The sequence below is a fragment of the Salmo salar genome, chromosome ssa02 (assembly GCF_905237065.1).
Source record: "Salmo salar chromosome ssa02, Ssal_v3.1, whole genome shotgun sequence".
Lineage (NCBI taxonomy): Eukaryota > Metazoa > Chordata > Actinopteri > Salmoniformes > Salmonidae > Salmo > Salmo salar.
This window is the reverse complement of record NC_059443.1, coordinates 747,842-766,789: the sequence shown is the minus strand read 5'-3', so window position 1 is coordinate 766,789 and position 18,948 is coordinate 747,842. Positions and strand designations below refer to the sequence as shown.

The window sequence follows — 18,948 nt, the reverse complement described above, 5'->3', positions numbered from 1 at the left end:
ACCTGTCACAGAGCCACCGGTCTGATTACTGACTTACAGACACAAGCCACAGAGAGAGCAACATGCATGGCCCTAACCCTCTCTTTCTCCCTCTCTTTCTCCCTCTCTTTCTCCCTCTCTTTCTCCCTCTCTCTCTCTCTCTCCCTCTCTTTCTCCCTCTTTCTCCCTCTCCCTCTCTTTCTCCCTCTCTTTCTCCCTCTCTCTCTCCCTCTCTTTCTCCCTCTCTTTCTCCCTCTCTTTCTCCCTCTCCCTCTCTTTCTCCCTCTCTCTCCTCTCTTTCTCCCTCTCTTTCTCCCTCTCTCTCTCTCTCTCTCTCTCTCTCTCTCTCTCTCTCTCTCTCTCTCTCTCTCTCCTCTCTCTCTCTCTCTCTCTCTCTCTCTCCTTCTCTCTCTCTCCCTCTCTCTCCCTCTCCCTCTCACTCTCCCTCTCTCTCTCTCTCTCTTCTCTCTCTCCTCTCTCTCTCTCTCTCTCCCTCTCTCTCTCTCTCCTCTCCCTCTCTTTCTCCCTCTCCCTCTCTGTCTCTCTCCTCTCTCCCCACTGGACACACACTAGTTGAATCAACTTGTTTCACTCACAATACTACCAACGTGGAATAGATGTTGAATTGGCATTTCCTCCTCCTCACACACACACTCCTCCTCCTCTCTCTCTCTCTCTCGCTCTCTCTCTCTCTCTCTCTCTCTCTCTCTCTCTCTCTCTCTCTCTCTCTCTCTCTCTCCCTCTCTCTCTCTCTCTCTCTCTCTCTCTCTCTCTCTCTCTCTCTCTCTCTCTCGCTCTCTCTCTCTCTCTCTCGCTCTCTCTCTCTCTCTCTCTCTCTCGCTCTCTCTCTCTGCGCTCTCTCTCTCTCTCTCCCTCCCGCTCTCTGTCTTTCTCTTTCTCTGTCTGTCTATCTATCTCTCAGTCATTGAGCCCTGGAAAACGTGCATAGATCTAGCCCTCTCCTCTCTCTCAGTTACCACAGACACATGATCAGATGACATGAACATAGAGCTCTTTGGCCGTTCACACCAGTGGTGGGTTTGCCGAAAAAAACAAGCATATGCAGAAAAGTACCTCATACCTACGGTAAAAATACGGTGGTGGAATCTTGATGTTATGTGGCTATTTTGCTTCGACTGGTCCCGGGGCCCTTGTTTAAGGTCAACGGCTTGATGAACTTTTACAAGTACCAGGACATTTTAAAAAAAAACTGTTGCCTCTGCCAGGAGTTGACACTTTGGCCGCAAGTGGATTTCCGGAAATACCAAGGCTTGTGTCACTGGGCAGCTCTCAGCTGTGCTTCCCATTGTACAAAATAAGTGAAAAAATAAGTTACAAACAACGCAAATAAACAAACAAAAAAAACACAATCAGCTGCGGGCACGTAAAGCGTCTTCTCCGGCGCAATCGGTAAGCAACACTGAACCATGCATGAAAGCACCAGCTGTTATGGAAGACTGTGTGATCTCGCTCTCCATAAGACCTTGGAACAGGTTAACATTCACAAGGCCGCGGGGCCAGACATACTACCAGGATGTGTACACAGAGCATGCGCTGACCAGCTGGCAAGTGTCTTCACTGACATTTTCAACCTCTCCCTGACCCAGTCTAATACCTACGTTTCAAGGAGACCACCATAGTAGAGGTCTTCATGGATCCACCTGTACCCAAATACCCGAGACCCGATAAGGGATCCGAGCGGGTCCGGATCCAGAATTCTAAATAATGTCACGGGTCTGACTTAATATTCTGAATGGAGTTGCTGTTATTTATAACTGTAGAATGAGAAAGTGCACTGCAGCCTCAATTAGCCTGCACATCGACTCAGTGCTAGTACCCTGTGTATATAGCCAAGTTATTACCTCGTACCCCTGCACATTGACTCAGTACTGGTACCCTGTGTGTATAGCCAAGTTATTACCTCATACCCCTGCACATGGACTCAATACTGGTACCCTGTGTGTATAGCCAAGTTATTACCTCATACCCCTGCACATGGACTCAATACTGGTACCCTGTGTGTATAGCCAAGTTATTACCTCATACCCCTGCACATTGACTCAGTACTGGTACCCTGTGTGTATAGCCACGTTATCGCTACTCATTGTGTATTTATTCTCTGCATTCTCTGCATTGTTGGGAAGGGCCCGTAAGTAAACATTTCACTGTTAGTCTACATCCTATGTTTACGAAGCGTCTGACAACATTTGATTTGATTTGATTTGAATAAAGGAGAACTACAAGAGAACTCACACGTAACAAAATAAAATGGGATTCAATAGAATGAGACTGACTGTGTTACAGAGTGATTACTCCCTAACTACTGTAGACAGGCTGCTTCAACACAGAGTGATTACTCCCTAACTACTGTAGACAGGCTGCTTCAACACAGAGTGATTACTCCCTAACTACTGTAGACAGGCTGCTTCAACACAGAGTGATTACTCCCTAAATACTGTAGACAGGCTGCTTCAACACAGAGTGATTACTCCCTAACTACTGTAGACAGGCTGCTTCAACACAGAGTGATTACTCCCTAAATACTGTAGACAGGCTGCTTCAACACAGAGTGATTACTCCCTAAATACCTTAGACAGGCTGCTTCAACACAGAGTGATTACTCCCTAAATACTGTAGACAGGCTGCTTCAACACAGAGTGATTACTCCCTAAATACTGTAGACAGGCTGCTTCAACACAGCGTGATTACTCCCTAACTACTGTAGACAGGCTGCTTCAACACAGAGTGATTACTCCCTAACTACTGTAGACAGGCTGCTTCAACACAGAGTGATTACTCCCTAAATACTGTAGACAGGTTGCTTCAACACAGAGTGATTACTCCCTAACTACTGTAGACAGGCTGCTTCAACACAGAGTGATTACTCCCTAACTACTGTAGACAGGTAGGTAACGTGAAACAGTGAGAAATTGTCTATCAGGAACAGGGACATTAACTAAACAACAAGGTAATAAGTATTTTTTTATTATATGTGAGTCATTATCAACCTTTTGGACATATAGCATTACTTTTGTCACCAGGAACCTCCCTATTTTACTACATCACTGGTAGCAATATCACACCAACCTCCCTATTTTACTACGTCACTGGTAGCCATATCACACCAACCTCCCTATTTTACTACATCACTGGTAGCCATATCACACCAACCTCCCTATTTTACTACATCACTGGTAGCCATATCACACCAACCTCCCTATTTTACTACATCACTGGTAGCCATATCACACCAACCTCCCTATTTTACTACATCACTGGTAGCCATATCACACCAACCTCCCTATTTTACTACATCACTGGTAGCCATATCACACCAACCTCCCTATTTTACTACATCACTGGTAGCCATATCACACCAACCTCCCTATTTTACTACATCACTGGTAGCCATATCACACCAACCTCCCTATTTTACTACGTCACTGGTAGCCATATCACATCAACCTCCCTATTTTACTACGTCACTGGTAGCCATATCACATCAACCTCCCTATTTTACTACGTCACTGGTAGCCATATCACACCAACCTCCCTATTTTACTACGTCACTGGTAGCCATATCACACCAACCTCCCTATTTTACTACATCACTGGTAGCCATATCACACCAACCTCCCTATTTTACTACATCACTGGTAGCCATATCACACCAACCTCCCTATTTTACTACATCACTGGTAGCCATATCACACCAACCTCCCTATTTTACTACATCACTGGTAGCCATATCACACCAACCTCCCTATTTTACTACGTCACTGGTAGCCATATCACACCAACCTCCCTATTTTACTACATCACTGGTAGCCATATCACACCAACCTCCCTATTTTACTACATCACTGGTAGCCATATCACACCAACCTCCCTATTTTACTACATCACTGGTAGCCATATCACACCAACCTCCCTATTTTACTACATCACTGGTAGCCATATCTATACCTATTTATATATTCACTAAGTACAGTAGTAACATACCTGTGTGTCTATATATTCACTAAGTACAGTAGTAACATACCTGTCTGTATATTCACTAAGTACAGTAGTAACATACCTGTGTGTCTATATATTCACTAAGTACAGTAGTAACATACCTGTGTGTCTGTTCACTAAGTACAGTAATAACATACCTGTGTGTCTATATATTCACTAAGTACAGTAGTAACATACCTGTCTGTATATTCATTAAGTACAGTAGTAACATACCTGTCTGTATATTCACTAAGTACAGTAGTAACATACCTGTGTGTCTATATATTCACTAAGTACAGTAGTAACATACCTGTGTGTCTATATATTCACTAAGTGCAGTAGTAACATACCTGTGTGTGTGTTCACTAAGTACAGTAGTAACATACCTGTGTGTCTGTTCACTAAGTACAGTAGTAACATACCTGTGTGTGTGTGTGTGTTCACTAAGTACAGTAGTAACATACCTGTGTGTCTATATATTCACTAAGTACAGTAGTAACATACCTGTGTGTGTGTTCACTAAGTACAGTAGTAACATACCTGTGTGTCTGTTCACTAAGTACAGTAGTAACATACCTGTGTGTGTGTTCACTAAGTACAGTAGTAACATACCTGTGTGTGTGTGTTCACTAAGTACAGTAGTAACATACCTGTGTGTCTATATATTCACTAAGTACAGTAGTAACATACCTGTGTGTGTGTTCACTAAGTACAGTAGTAACATACCTGTGTGTCTATATATTCACTAAGTACAGTAGTAACATACCTGTCTGTATATTCACTAAGTACAGTAGTAACATACCTGTGTGTCTATATATTCACTAAGTACAGTAGTAACATACCTGTGTGTCTATATATTCACTAAGTACAGTAGTAACATACCTGTCTGTATATTCACTAAGTACAGTAGTAACATACCTGTGTGTCTATATATTCACTAAGTACAGTAGTAACATACCTGTGTGTGTGTTCACTAAGTACAGTAGTAACATACCTGTGTGTCTATATATTCACTAAGTACAGTAGTAACATACCTGTGTGTGTGTTCACTAAGTACAGTAGTAACATACCTGTGTGTGTGTTCACTAAGTACAGTAGTAACATACCTGTGTGTCTATATATTCACTAAGTACAGTAGTAACATACCTGTGTGTGTGTCTGTGTGTTCACTAAGTACTGTAGTAACATACCTGTGTGTCTATATATTCACTAAGTACAGTAGTAACATACCTGTGTGTGTGTTCACTAAGTACAGTAGTAACATACCTGTGTGTCTGTTCACTAAGTACAGTAGTAACATACCTGTGTGTGTGTCTGTTCACTAAGTACAGTAGTAACATACCTGTGTGTGTGTTCACTAAGTACAGTAGTAACATACCTTTGTGTGTGTGTTCACTAAGTACAGTAGTAACATACCTTTGTGTATATTCACTAAGTACAGTAGTAACATACCTGTGTGTCTATATATTCACTAAGTACAGTAGTAACATACCTGTGTGTGTGTTCACTAAGTACTGTTGTAACATACCTTTGTATCTGTATGTAGGTTGAATGTGGGTTGGTAAGTTTCTAGCTGCCTGAGGCTCAGTAAGCCTTCTGTTATGTACTGTAATTCTCATTATCTGGCACAACTCACACTACAGCACTGTCATAAAGAAATCCTGGGGAACTGCGTCCCAAATGGCACCCTATTCCCTTTCCAGTGCACTACAATTTAACCAGAGCCCTAGTGCACTATATAGGGAATAGGGTACCATTTGGGACTGAACCCTATCAACAGTCCTCTATAAAAAGAGTGTGACTAAGACACAAAGAACAATGTTGCTATTTAGAGATTAAGGACGGATCGAGAAGAATCCATCAAAAGCAGACAATTTATTTTGTCTCCAAATATTTAGTCTTGCTGTTTTCCGTGTCGTTGACGAGCACAATTAGTTCTAAGTCTAGGAGAATGCAGAAGTCCTATCGGTATGCAAATGTCGTTGCCTGCATTCACAAAATAGTTACCCACCCAAATCCCAATACAAAACATCTGTAGAAATGATATGAGATGACGATGAGATGAGCAAAAGTACTAAGAGATTCTAACCAAGGATCTGAACAAGCATAAATCTATTTTCTATTCAGAAGTTCGATCTGACGCGGTGCAGCTCAGTCTGCAGCAGATGTAGGGGTTAAGTGCCTTGCTAGAGGGCATAACGATAGGAGATGGCATCTACAATACTAATGCCAGCAAGCAACCCTTCTATTTCTGGCCCGCATTATACTGACAAACAAGTGATGGAGCCACCAGTCTAACGGTCATTATACTGTTAACAAGACAACACCAACAGTCTAACAGTCATTATACTGTTAACACGACAACACCAACAGTCATTATACTGTTAACACGACAACACCAACAGTCATTATACTGTTAACATGACAACACCAACGGTCTAACAGTCATTATACTGTTAACAAGACAACACCAACAGTCTAACAGTCATTATACTGTTAACAAGACAACACCAACAGTCATTATACTGTTAACACGACAACACCAACAGTCATTATACTGTCAACAAGACAACACCAACAGTCATTATACTGTTAACAAGACAACACCAACAGTCTAACAGTCATTATACTGTTAACATGACAACACCAACAGTCATTATACTGTTAACATGACAACACCAACAGCCATTATACTGTTAACAAGACAACACCAACAGTCATTATACTGTTAACAAGACAACACCAACAGTCATTATACTGTTAACAAGACAACACCAACAGTCATTATACTGTTAACAAGACAACACCAACAGTCATTATACTGTTAACATGACAACACCAACAGTCATTATACTGTTAACAAGACAACACCAACAGTCATTATACTGTTAACATGACAACACCTACAGTCATTATACTGTTAACAAGACAACACCAACAGTCTAACAGTCATTATACTGTTACCAAGACAACACCAACAGTCTAACAGTCATTATACTGTTAACAAGACAACACCAACAGTCATTATACTGTTAACAAGACAACACCAACAGTCATTATACTGTTAACAAGACAACACCAACAGTCTAACAGTCTTTATACTGTTAACAAGACAACACCAACAGTCATTATACTGTTAACATGACAACACCAACAGTCATTATACTGTTAACATGACAACACCAACAGTCATTATACTGTTAACATGACAACACCAACAGTCATTATACTGTTAACAAGACAACACCAACAGTCATTATACTGTTAACAAGACAACACCAACAGTCATTATACTGTTAACAAGACAACACCAACAGTCATTATACTGTTAACAAGACAACACCAACAGTCATTATACTGTTAACAAGACAACACCAACAGTCATTATACTGTTAACATGACAACACCAACAGTCATTATACTGTTAACAAGACAACACCAACAGTCTAACAGTCATTATACTGTTACCAAGACAACACCAACAGTCATTATACTGTTAACAAGACAACACCAACAGTCTAACAGTCATTATACTGTTACCAAGACAACACCAACAGTCATTATACTGTTAACATGACAACACCAACAGTCATTATACTGTTAACAAGACAACACCAACAGTCATTATACTGTTACCAAGACAACACCAACAGTCTAACAGTCATTATACTGTTACCAAGACAACACCAACAGTCATTATACTGTTAACAAGACAACACCAACAGTCATTATACTGTTACCAAGACAACACCAACAGTCATTATACTGTTAACAAGACAACACCAACAGTCATTCTACTGTTAACAAGACAACACCAACAGTCTAACAGTCATTATACTGTTAACATGACAACACCAACAGTCATTATACTGTTAACAAGACAACACCAACAGTCATTATACTGTTACCAAGACAACACCAACAGTCTAACAGTCATTATACTGTCAACAAAACAACACCAACAGTCATTATACTGTTAACATGACAACACCAACAGTCATTATACTGTTAACAAGACAACACCAACAGTCATTATACTGTTAACAAGACAACACCAACAGTCATTATACTGTTAACATGACAACACCAACAGTCATTATACTGTTAACAAGACAACACCAACAGTCATTATACTGTTACCAAGACAACACCAAATAACAGTCATTATACTGTTACCAAGACAATACCAACAGTCATTATACTGTTACCATGACAACACCAACAGTCATTATACTGTCAACAAGATGGAGCCAACAGTCTAAAATAATCTCCCAGAAAGCTAGTTAGATTGTTTATCTCTTGAATACTTAATTTTGCTTCTGCTCTTCTCCTCTGAATTGCTTCTGTCGTCTGGGTCTGACCTGTGTCAAGTTTCAGAGAACTCCAGGCTGGAAATAAATGAGAGGGCTTTTTGTTCCTCTGTGGCATTATTTTGGAGTGTTTCACTGTGAGATCTCTGCCACAATAACAGCTCATAGCAGGTTTGGGAATAGAAGTGTCTAATCAGATTTCACCGGTTCTGACTATAAATCACCCAACAATACAGTCCCTCTATGAAACTGTGGTTCTGACGAGAAATTTCCAACAATTGTATTATTTTACCTAATTTAACGAGGCAAGTCAGTTAAGAACAAATTCTTATTTTCAATGACGGCCTAGAAACAGTGGGGTTAACTGCCTTGTTCAGGGGCAGAACCCGGAAGCCTACAAGAAATCCCGCTATGCCCTGCGACGAACCATCAAACAGGAAAAGCGTCAATACAGGGATAAGATTGGATCATACTACATCATACTGATGCTCGTCGGATGTGGCAGGGCTTGGAAACTATTACAGACTACAAAGGGAAGCACAGCCGCGAGCTGCCCAGTGACAATGAGCCTACCAGACCAGCTAAACTACTTCTATGCTCGTTTCGAGGCAAATAACACTGAGGCATGCATGAGAGCATCAGCTGTTCCGGACGACTGTGTGATCACGCTCTCTGTAGCCGATGTGAGTAAGACCTTTAAACAGGTCAACATACACAAGGCTGCGGGGCCAGATGGATTACCAGGACGTGTGCTCCGGGCATGTGCTGACCAGCTAGCAGGTGTCTTCACTGACATTTTCAACCTCTCCCTGACTGAGTCTGTAATACCAACATGTTTCAAGCAGACCACCATAGTCCCTGTACCCAAGGAAGCGAAGGTAACCTGCCTAAATGACTACAGACCCGTTGCACTCACGTCCGTAGCCATGAAGTGCTTTGAAAGGCTGGCCATGGCTCACATCAACACCATTATCCCAGAAACCATAGACCCACTCCAATTTGCATACCGCCCAAACAGATCCACAGATGATGCAATCTCTATTGCACTCCACACTGCCCTTTCCCACCTTGACAAAAGGAACACCTATGTGAGAATGCTATTCATTGACTACAGCTCAGCGTTCAACACCATAGTACCCTCAAAGCTCATCACTAAGCTAAGGAACCTGGGACTAAACACCTCCCTCTGCAACTGGATCCTGGACTTCCTGACGGGCCGCCCCCAGGTGGTAAGGGTAGGTAGCAACACATCTGCCACGCTGATCCTCAACACTGGAGCTCCCCAGGGGTGCGTTCTCAGTCCCCTCCTGTACTCCCTGTTCACCCACGACTGCATGGCCAGGCACGACTCCAACACCATCATTAAGTTTGCTGACGACACAACAGTGGTAGGCCTGATCACCGACAACGACGACACAGCCTATGGGGAGGAGGTCAGAGACCTGGCCGGGTGGTGCCAGAATAACAACATATCCCTCAACGTTAACCAAGACTAAGGAGATGATTGTGGACTACGGGAAAAGGAGCACCGAGCACGTCCTCATTCTCATCGACAGGGCTGTAGTGGAGCAGGTTGAGAGCTTCAAATTCCTTGGTGTCCACATCAACAACAAACAACATTTTACATTTACATTTTAGTCATTTAGCAGACGCTCTTATCCAGAGCGACTTACAGTAGAGTGCATACATTTTTTTAAATACTGGTCCCCCCTGGGAATTGAACCCACAACCCTGGCGTTGCAAGCGCCATGCTCTACCAACTGAGCTACAGTGGTAGAGCACAGTGGGACAGTGGGACACCAAGACAGTCGTGAAGAGGGCACGACATAGCCTATTCCACCTGAGGAAACTAAAAAGATTTGGCCTGGGTCCTGAGATCCTCAAAAGGTTCTACAGCTGCAACATCGAGAGCATCCTGACCGGTTGCATCACTGCCTGGTACGGCAATTGCTCGGGCCTCCGACAGCAAGGCACTTCAGAGGGTAGTGAGTACGGCCCAGTACATCACTGGGGCAAAGCTGCCTGCCATCCAGGCAGGCCCTAAAAATTGTCAAAGACCCCAGCCACCCCAGTCATAGACTGTTCTCTCTACTACCGCATTGCAAGCGGTACCGGAGTGCCAAGTCTACGACAAAAAAGGCTTCTCAACAGTTTTTACCCCCAAGCCATAAGACTCCTGAACAGGTAATCAAATGGTTACCCGGACTATTTGCATTGTGTGACCCCCCAACCCCTCTTTTACGCTACTGCTACTCTCTGTTCATCATATATGCATAGTCACTTTAACCATATCTACATACTACCTCAATCAGCCTGACTAACCGGTGTCTGTATATAGCCTTGCTACTCTTATTTTCAAATGTCTTTTTACTGTTGCTTTATTTCTTTAAATCTCCCAACAATACAGTCCCTCTATGAAACAGTGGTTCTGACTATAAATCTCCCAACAATACAGTCCCTCTATGAAACAGTGGTTCTGACTATAAATCTCCCAACAATACAGTCCCTCTATGAAACAGTGGTTCTGACTATAAATCTCCCAACAATACAGTCTCTCTATGAAACAGTGGTTCTGACTATAAATCTCCCAACAATACAGTCCCTCAATGAAACAGTGGTTCTGACTATAAATCTCCCAACAATACAGTCCCTCTATGAAACAGTGGTTCTGACTATAAATCTCCCAACAATACAGTCTCTCTATGAAACAGTGGTTCTGACTATAAATCTCCCAACAATACAGTCTCTCTATGAAACAGTGGTTCTGACTATCAATCTCCCAACAATACAGTCCCTCAATGAAACAGTGGTTCTGACTATAAATCTCCCAACAATACAGTCTCTCTATGAAACAGTGGTTCTGACTATAAATCTCCCAACAATACAGTCTCTCTATGAAACAGTGGTTCTGACTATAAATCTCCCAACAATACAGTCCCTCTATGAAACAGTGGTTCTGACTATAAATCTCCCAACAATACAGTCCCTCTATGAAACAGTGGTTCTGACTATAAATCTCCCAACAATACAGTCCCTCTATGAAACAGTGGTTCTGACTATAAATCTCCCAACAATACAGTCTCTCTATGAAACAGTGGTTCTGACTATAAATCTCCCAACAATACAGTCCCTCAATGAAACAGTGGTTCTGACTATAAATCTCCCAACAATACAGTCCCTCTATGAAACAGCTCTCTTCCTGTCACCACACGGACACAAACAAGACATTCATTGTTGTGGGGAAAGAAAATGAAAGATGAACTTTAGCACAGCATCATTGAAGCTCCGTCCTCGTGCTATTTACAGTATCTCTCTCGCTACTATCCATCTCCCTCTCCCTCTCTCCCTCCTTCCCTCTCCATCCCCCCCCCATCAAACAGACTTATTTCAACATATTTCAAGGTCTTCTTTTCCCCGGAGATCGGTTGTTTCTTACCTCGTCCGGAAGTGTGCCGGATGTGGGTGTCCGTCATACAAAGATAAAAAATCGTATTCCTCTTCCACAGCGAAAGATTGAAAAACAATATGAATCCTGTTCATTTGTTCTGCTACTATTACCCAGGTACAGTTGGCCCCGTTGGGATATCCGTATGGGAAACCTGGGCTTTCTATGGTACCGTTCTTTCCTTTTAATGTCCCTCCACACGTATGAATGAACCCTGGAAAGACAAGAAAGCAAAAACCATGAGATCAAAACATCCTTTCTTCAACACTCCACACGTACAGGTAACACATTTTCAACACTCAACACTCAACAATTTTATCCAGTACACTTTTATCCAATACACTGCAGCATTTTATCTAATTCCCTTCACGGTAACACTGATGTTTTGAGACAAACAACAGGTCTGGTAAATTGGTACCACTCTCCTGGTCTGCACCTTCCCCAGCCTACCCACTACCCACTACCCACTCTCCTGGTCTGTACCTTACCCAGCCTACCCACTACCCACTACCCACTCTCCTGGTCTGTACCTTACCCAGCCTACCCACTACCCACTACCCACTCTCCTGGTATGTACCTTCCCCAGTCTACCCACTACCCACACTCCTGGTCTGTACCTTACCCAGCCTACCCACTACCCACTACCCACTCTCCTGGTATATACCTTCCCCAGCCTACCCACTACCCACTACCCACTCTCCTGGTCTGTACCTTACCCAGCCTACCCACTACCCACTACCCACTCTCCTGGTCTGCACCTTTCCCAGCCTACCCACTACCCACTACCCACTTTCCTGGTCTGTACCTTCCCCAGCCTACCCACTACCCACTCTCCAGGTATGTACCTTCCCCAGCCTACCCACTACCCACTACCCACTCTCCTGGTCTGCACCTTACCCAGCCTACCCACTACCCACTCTCCTGGTCTGCACCTTCCCCAGCCTACCCACTACCCACTACCCACTCTCCTGGTCTGTACCTTACCCAGCCTACCCACTACCCACTACCCACTCTCCTGGTCTGTACCTTCCCCACCCTACCCACTACCCACTCTCCTGGTCTGTACCTTACCCAGCCTACCCACTACCCACTACCCACTCTCCTGGTCTGTACCTTCCCCACCCTACCCACTACCCACTCTCCAGGTCTATACCTTCCCCACCCTACCCACTACCCGCTACCCACTCTCCTGGTCTGTACCTTACCCAGCCTACCCACTACCCACTACCCACTCTCCTGGTCTGTACCTTCCCCAGCCTACCCACTACCCACTACCCACTCTCCTGGTCTGTACCTTACCCAGCCCACCCACTACCCACTACCCACTCTCCTGGTCAGCACCTTCCCCACCCTACCCACTACCCACTCTCCTGGTCTGTACCTTACCCAGCCTACCCACTACCCACTACCCACTACCCACTCTCCTGGTCTGCACCTTCCCCAGCCTACCCACTACCCACTACCCACTCTCCTGGTCTGTACCTTCCCCACCCTACCCACTACCCACTCTCCTGGTCTGCACCTTCCCCAGCCTACCCACTACCCACTCTCCAGGTCTGCACCTTCCCCAGCCTACCCACTACCCACTACCCACTCTCCTGGTCTGTACCTTCCCCAGCCTACCCACTACCCACTACCCACTCTCCTGGTCTGTACCTTCCCCAGCCTACCCACTACCCACTCTCCTGGTCTGTACCTTCCCCACCCTACCCACTACCCACTACCCACTCTCCTGGTCTGTACCTTCCCCACCCTACCCACTACCCACTACCCACTCTCCTGGTCTGTACCTTACCCAGCCTACCCACTACCCACTACCCACTCTCCTGGTCTGTACCTTCCCCAGCCTACCCACTACCCACTACCCACTCTCCTGGTCTGTACCTTCCCCAGCCTACCCACTACCCACTACCCACTCTCCTGGTCTGTACCTTCCCCAGCCTACCCACTACCCACTACCCACTCTCCTGGTCTGTACCTTCCCCAGCCTACCCACTACCCACTACCCACTCTCCTGGTCTGTACCTTCCCCAGCCTACCCACTACCCACTCTCCTGGTCTGTACCTTCCCCAGCCTACCCACTACCCACTCTCCTGGTCTGTACCTTCCCCAGCCTACCCACTACCCACTACCCACTCTCCTGGTCTGTACCTTCCCCAGCCTACCCACTACCCACTACCCACTCTCCTGGTCAGCACCTTCCCCAGCCTACCCACTACCCACTCTCCTGGTCTGTACCTTCCCCAGCCTACCCACTACCCACTCTCCTGGTCTGTACCTTCCCCAGCCTACCCACTACCCACTACCCACTCTCCTGGTCTGTACCTTCCCCAGCCTACCCACTACCCACTACCCACTCTCCTGGTCAGCACCTTCCCCAGCCTACCCACTACCCACTACCCACTCTCCTGGTCTGTACCTTACCCAGCCTACCCACTACCCACTCTCCTGGTCTGTACCTTCCCCAGCCTACCCACTACCCACTACCCACTCAAGGTATTCCTAATACATGCACCAGTCTTCCCTCTTCTCTCTTACTGTCTGCAGGCAGGCTGGCAAAAAACTCATTACCTTAACACGATGGGTCAGACAGTTACCACACTGGTCAGACTACAAATACTTTGATTATTTGGGTTAGGCTTTGTGGTGAAAAATGTAATTTCCATTAATTAGGAGATTTTCAATGCACAAACACACGCAGTCACATACACACAAAAACACACACATCACACACACACACTACACACTCTGCCTGTGACAAGGACAAGCCAAAGCTTAGCTGTTTTATTGTAAGGCAACTCTGCAAATGGTCTATTAATAAAAATCCAAGTGTAATTAAGATGCATGATTTATCCCCCTTCACTGCCTTTCCCCTACAGGAGTAATTACCGTCCATCTTAATTAACAGGTCAATTATGTTTAGCTTTCCATTGTGTTGACCAGAACACAGATTCTACTGTCGTACCAACTGGTACCCTGTTCCCTCTACTGTGCATTTGGAAAGTATTCAGACACCCTTCCCTTTTTACACATTTTGTTACGTTACAGCCTTATTTTAAAATAGATTACATTTTTTTTGCCTCATCAATCTAGACACAATACCCCATAATGACATCACAATACCCCATAATGACATCACAATACCCCATAATGACATCACAATACCCCATAATGACATCACAATACCCCATAATGACAAAGCGAAAACTGTTTTTTATTAACATTTTTGCAAATGTATTAATAAAAAACTTAAATTCCTTATTTACATAAGTATTCAGACCCTTTGCTATCAGACTTGAAATTGAGCTTAGGTGCATCCTGTTTCCATTGATCATCCTTGAGATGTTTCTACAACTTGATTGGAGTCCACCTGTGGTAAATTCAAATGATTGGACATGATTTGGAAAGGCACACACCTGTCTATACAAGGTCCCACAGTTGACAGTGCACGTCAGAGCAAAAACTAAGCCATGAGGTCGAAGGAATTGTCCATAGAGCTCCGAGACAGGATTGTGTCGAGGCACAGATCTGGGGAAGGGTAACAAAAAAATGTCTGCAGCATTGAAGGTCCCCAAGACCAGCACACTTGGAGTTTGCCAAAAGGCACCTAAAGGACTCTCAGACCATGAGAAACTAGATTCTCTGGTCTGATGAAACCAAGATTTGAACTCTTTGGCCTGAATGCCAAACATCACGTCTGGAGGAAACCTGGCACCATCCCTACGGTGAAGCATGGTGGTGGCAGCATCATGCTGTGGGGATGTTTTTCAGAGGCAGGGACAGGGAGACTAGTCAGGATCGAGGGACAGATGAAAGGAGCAAAGTACAGAGAGATCCTTGATGAAAACCTGCTCCAGAGCGCTCAGGACCTCAGACTGGGGGCGAAGGTTCACCTTCCAACAGGACAACGACCCTAAGCACACAGCCAAGACAACGCAGAATTTGCTTCGGGACATGAATGTCCTTGAGTGGCCCAGCCAGAACCCTGACATGAACCCGATCGAACATCTCTGAAAATAGCTGTGCAGCGACGCTCCCCATCCAACCTGACAGAGCTTGAGAGGATCTGCAGAGAAGAATGGGAGAAATTCCCCAAATACAGGTGTGCCAAGCTTGTAGCGTCACACCCTAGAAGACTTGAGGCTGTAATCGCTGCCAAAGGTGCTTCAACAAAGTACTGAGTAAAGGGTCAGAATACTTATGTAAATGTGATATTATTTATTTATTTTTTATACATTTGCAACATTTTGTAAAAACCTGTTTTTTCTTTGTCATTATGGGGTATTTGTGTGTAGATTGATGAGGGGGGAAAAGCAATTTAATCAATTTTAGAATAAGGCTGTAACGTAACAAACAAGAGGAAAAAGTCAAGAGGTCTGAATACTTTCCGAATGCACTGAATATAGACCAGGGTCCATAGGGTAGTGGACTACTATAGACCAGGGTCCATAGGGTAGTGGACTACTATAGACCAGGGCCCATAGGGTAGTGGACTACTATAGACCAGGGTAATGGACTACTATAGACCAGGGTCCATAGGGTAATGGACTACTATAGACCAGGGTCCATAGGGTAGTGGACTACTATAGACCAGGGTCCATAGGGTAATGGACTACTATAGACCAGGGTCCATAGGGTAATGGACTACTATAGACCAGGGTCCATAGGGTAATGGACTACTATAGACCAGGGTCCATAGGGTAATGGACTACTATAGACCAGGGCCCATAGGGTAATGGACTACTATAGACCAGGGTCCATAGGGTAATGGACTACTATAGACCAGGGTCCATAGGGTAGTGGACTACTATAGACCAGGGCCCATAGGGTAATGGACTACTATAGACCAGGGCCCATAGGGTAGTGGACTACTATAGACCAGGGTCCATAGGGTAGTGGACTACTATAGACCAGGGCCCATAGGGTAGTGGACTACTATAGACCAGGGTCCATAGGGTAATGGACTACTATAGACCAGGGTCCATAGGGTAGTGGACTACTATAGACCAGGGTAATGGACTACTATAGACCAGGGTCCATAGGGTAGTGGACTACTATAGACCAGGGTCCATAGGGTAATGGACTACTATAGACCAGGGTCCATAGGGTAATGTACTACTATAGACCAGGGTCCATAGGGTAGTGGACTACTATAGACCAGGGTAATGGAATACTATAGACCAGGGTCCATAGGGTAATGGACTACTATAGACCAGGGTCCATAGGGTAGTGGACTACTATAGACCAGGGCCCATAGGGTAGTGGACTACTATAGACCAGGGTCCATAGGGTAGTGGAATACTATAGACCAGGGTCCATAGGGTAGTGGACTACTATAGACCAGGGCCCATAGGGTAATGGACTACTATAGACCAGGGCCCATAGGGTAATGGACTACTATAGACCAGGGTCCATAGGGTAATGGACTACTATAGACCAGGGCCCATAGGGTAATGGAATACTATAGACCAGGGTCCATAGGGTAGTGGACTACTATAGACCAGGGTCCATAGGGTAATGGACTACTATAGACCAGGGTCCATAGGGTAGTGGACTACTATAGACCAGGGTCCATAGGGTAATGGACTACTATAGACCAGGGTCCATAGGGTAATGGACTACTATAGACCAGGGTCCATAGGGTAGTGGACTACTATAGACCAGGGTCCATAGGGTAGTGGACTACTATAGACCAGGGTCCATAGGGTAATGGACTACTATAGACCAGGGTCCATAGGGTAATGGACTACTATAGACCAGGGTCCATAGGGTAATGGACTACTATAGACCAGGGTCCATAGGGTAGTGGACTACTATAGACCAGGGCCCATAGGGTAGTGGACTACTATAGACCAGGGCCCATAGGGTAGTGGACTACTATAGACCAGGGCCCATAGGGTAGTGGACTACTATAGACCAGGGCCCATAGGGTAGTGGACTACTATAGACCAGGGTCCATAGGGTAGTGGACTACTATAGACCAGGGTAATGGACTACTATAGACCAGGGTCCATAGGGTAATGGACTACTATAGACCAGGGCCCATAGGGTAATGGACTACTATAGACCAGGGTCCATAGGGTAATGGACTACTATAGACCAGGGTCCATAGGGTAGTGGAATACTATAGACCAGGGTCCATAGGGTAGTGGACTACTATAGACCAGGGTCCATAGGGTAGTGGACTACTATAGACCAGGGTCCATAGGGTAGTGGACTACTATAGACCAGGGTCCATAGGGTAGTGGACTACTATAGACCAGGGTCCATAGGGTAGTGGACTACTATAGACCAGGGTCCATAGGGTAGTGGACTACTATAGACCAGGGCCCATAGGGTAGTGGACTACTATAGACCAGGGTCCATAGGGTAGTGGACTACTATAGACCAGGGTCCATAGGGTAGTGGACTACTATAGACCAGGGTAATGGACTACTATAGACCAGGGTCCATAGGGTAATGGACTACTATAGACCAGGGTCCATAGGGTAGTGGAATACTATAGACCAGGGCCCATAGGGTAATGGACTACTATAGACCAGGGTCCATAGGGTAATGGACTACTATAGACCAGGGCCCATAGGGTAGTGGACTACTATAGACCAGGGTCCATAGGGTAGTGGACTACTATAGACCAGGGTAATGGATTACTATAGACCAGGGCCCATAGGGTAATGGACTACTATAGACCAGGGTCCATAGGGTAGTGGACTACTATAGACCAGGGTCCATAGGGTAGTGGACTACTATAGACCAGGGTCCATAGGGTAATGGACTACTATAGACCAGGGTCCATAGGGTAATGGACTACTATAGACCAGGGTCCATAGGGTAATGGACTACTATAGACCAGGGTCCATAGGGTAATGTACTACTATAGACCAGGGTAATGGACTACTATAGACCAGGGTCCATAGGGTAATGGACTACTATAGACCAGGGCCCATAGGGTAGTGGACTACTATAGACCAGGGTCCATAGGGTAATGGACTACTATAGACCAGGGCCCATAGGGTAGTGGACTACTATAGACCAGGGTCCATAGGGTAGTGGACTACTATAGACCAGGGTCCATAGGGTAGTGGACTACTATAGACCAGGGTCCATAGGGTAGTGGACTACTATAGACCAGGGTCCATAGGGTAGTGGACTACTATAGACCAGGGCCCATAGGGTAGTGGACTACTATAGACCAGGGTCCATAGGGTAGTGGACTA

General features: G+C 45.1%; 1 protein-coding gene across 1 annotated transcript in view; it reads right to left on the bottom strand.

Moving 5' to 3' along the window:
• LOC106592657 (CUB and sushi domain-containing protein 3) overlaps nucleotides 1-18,948 on the bottom strand; it is a 500,234-nt gene that overhangs the window by 459,755 nt on the left and 21,531 nt on the right. The window contains 1 exon segment of the mRNA XM_045696358.1: nucleotides 11,722-11,944. Coding sequence (XP_045552314.1) covers nucleotides 11,722-11,944 — 223 coding nt within the window.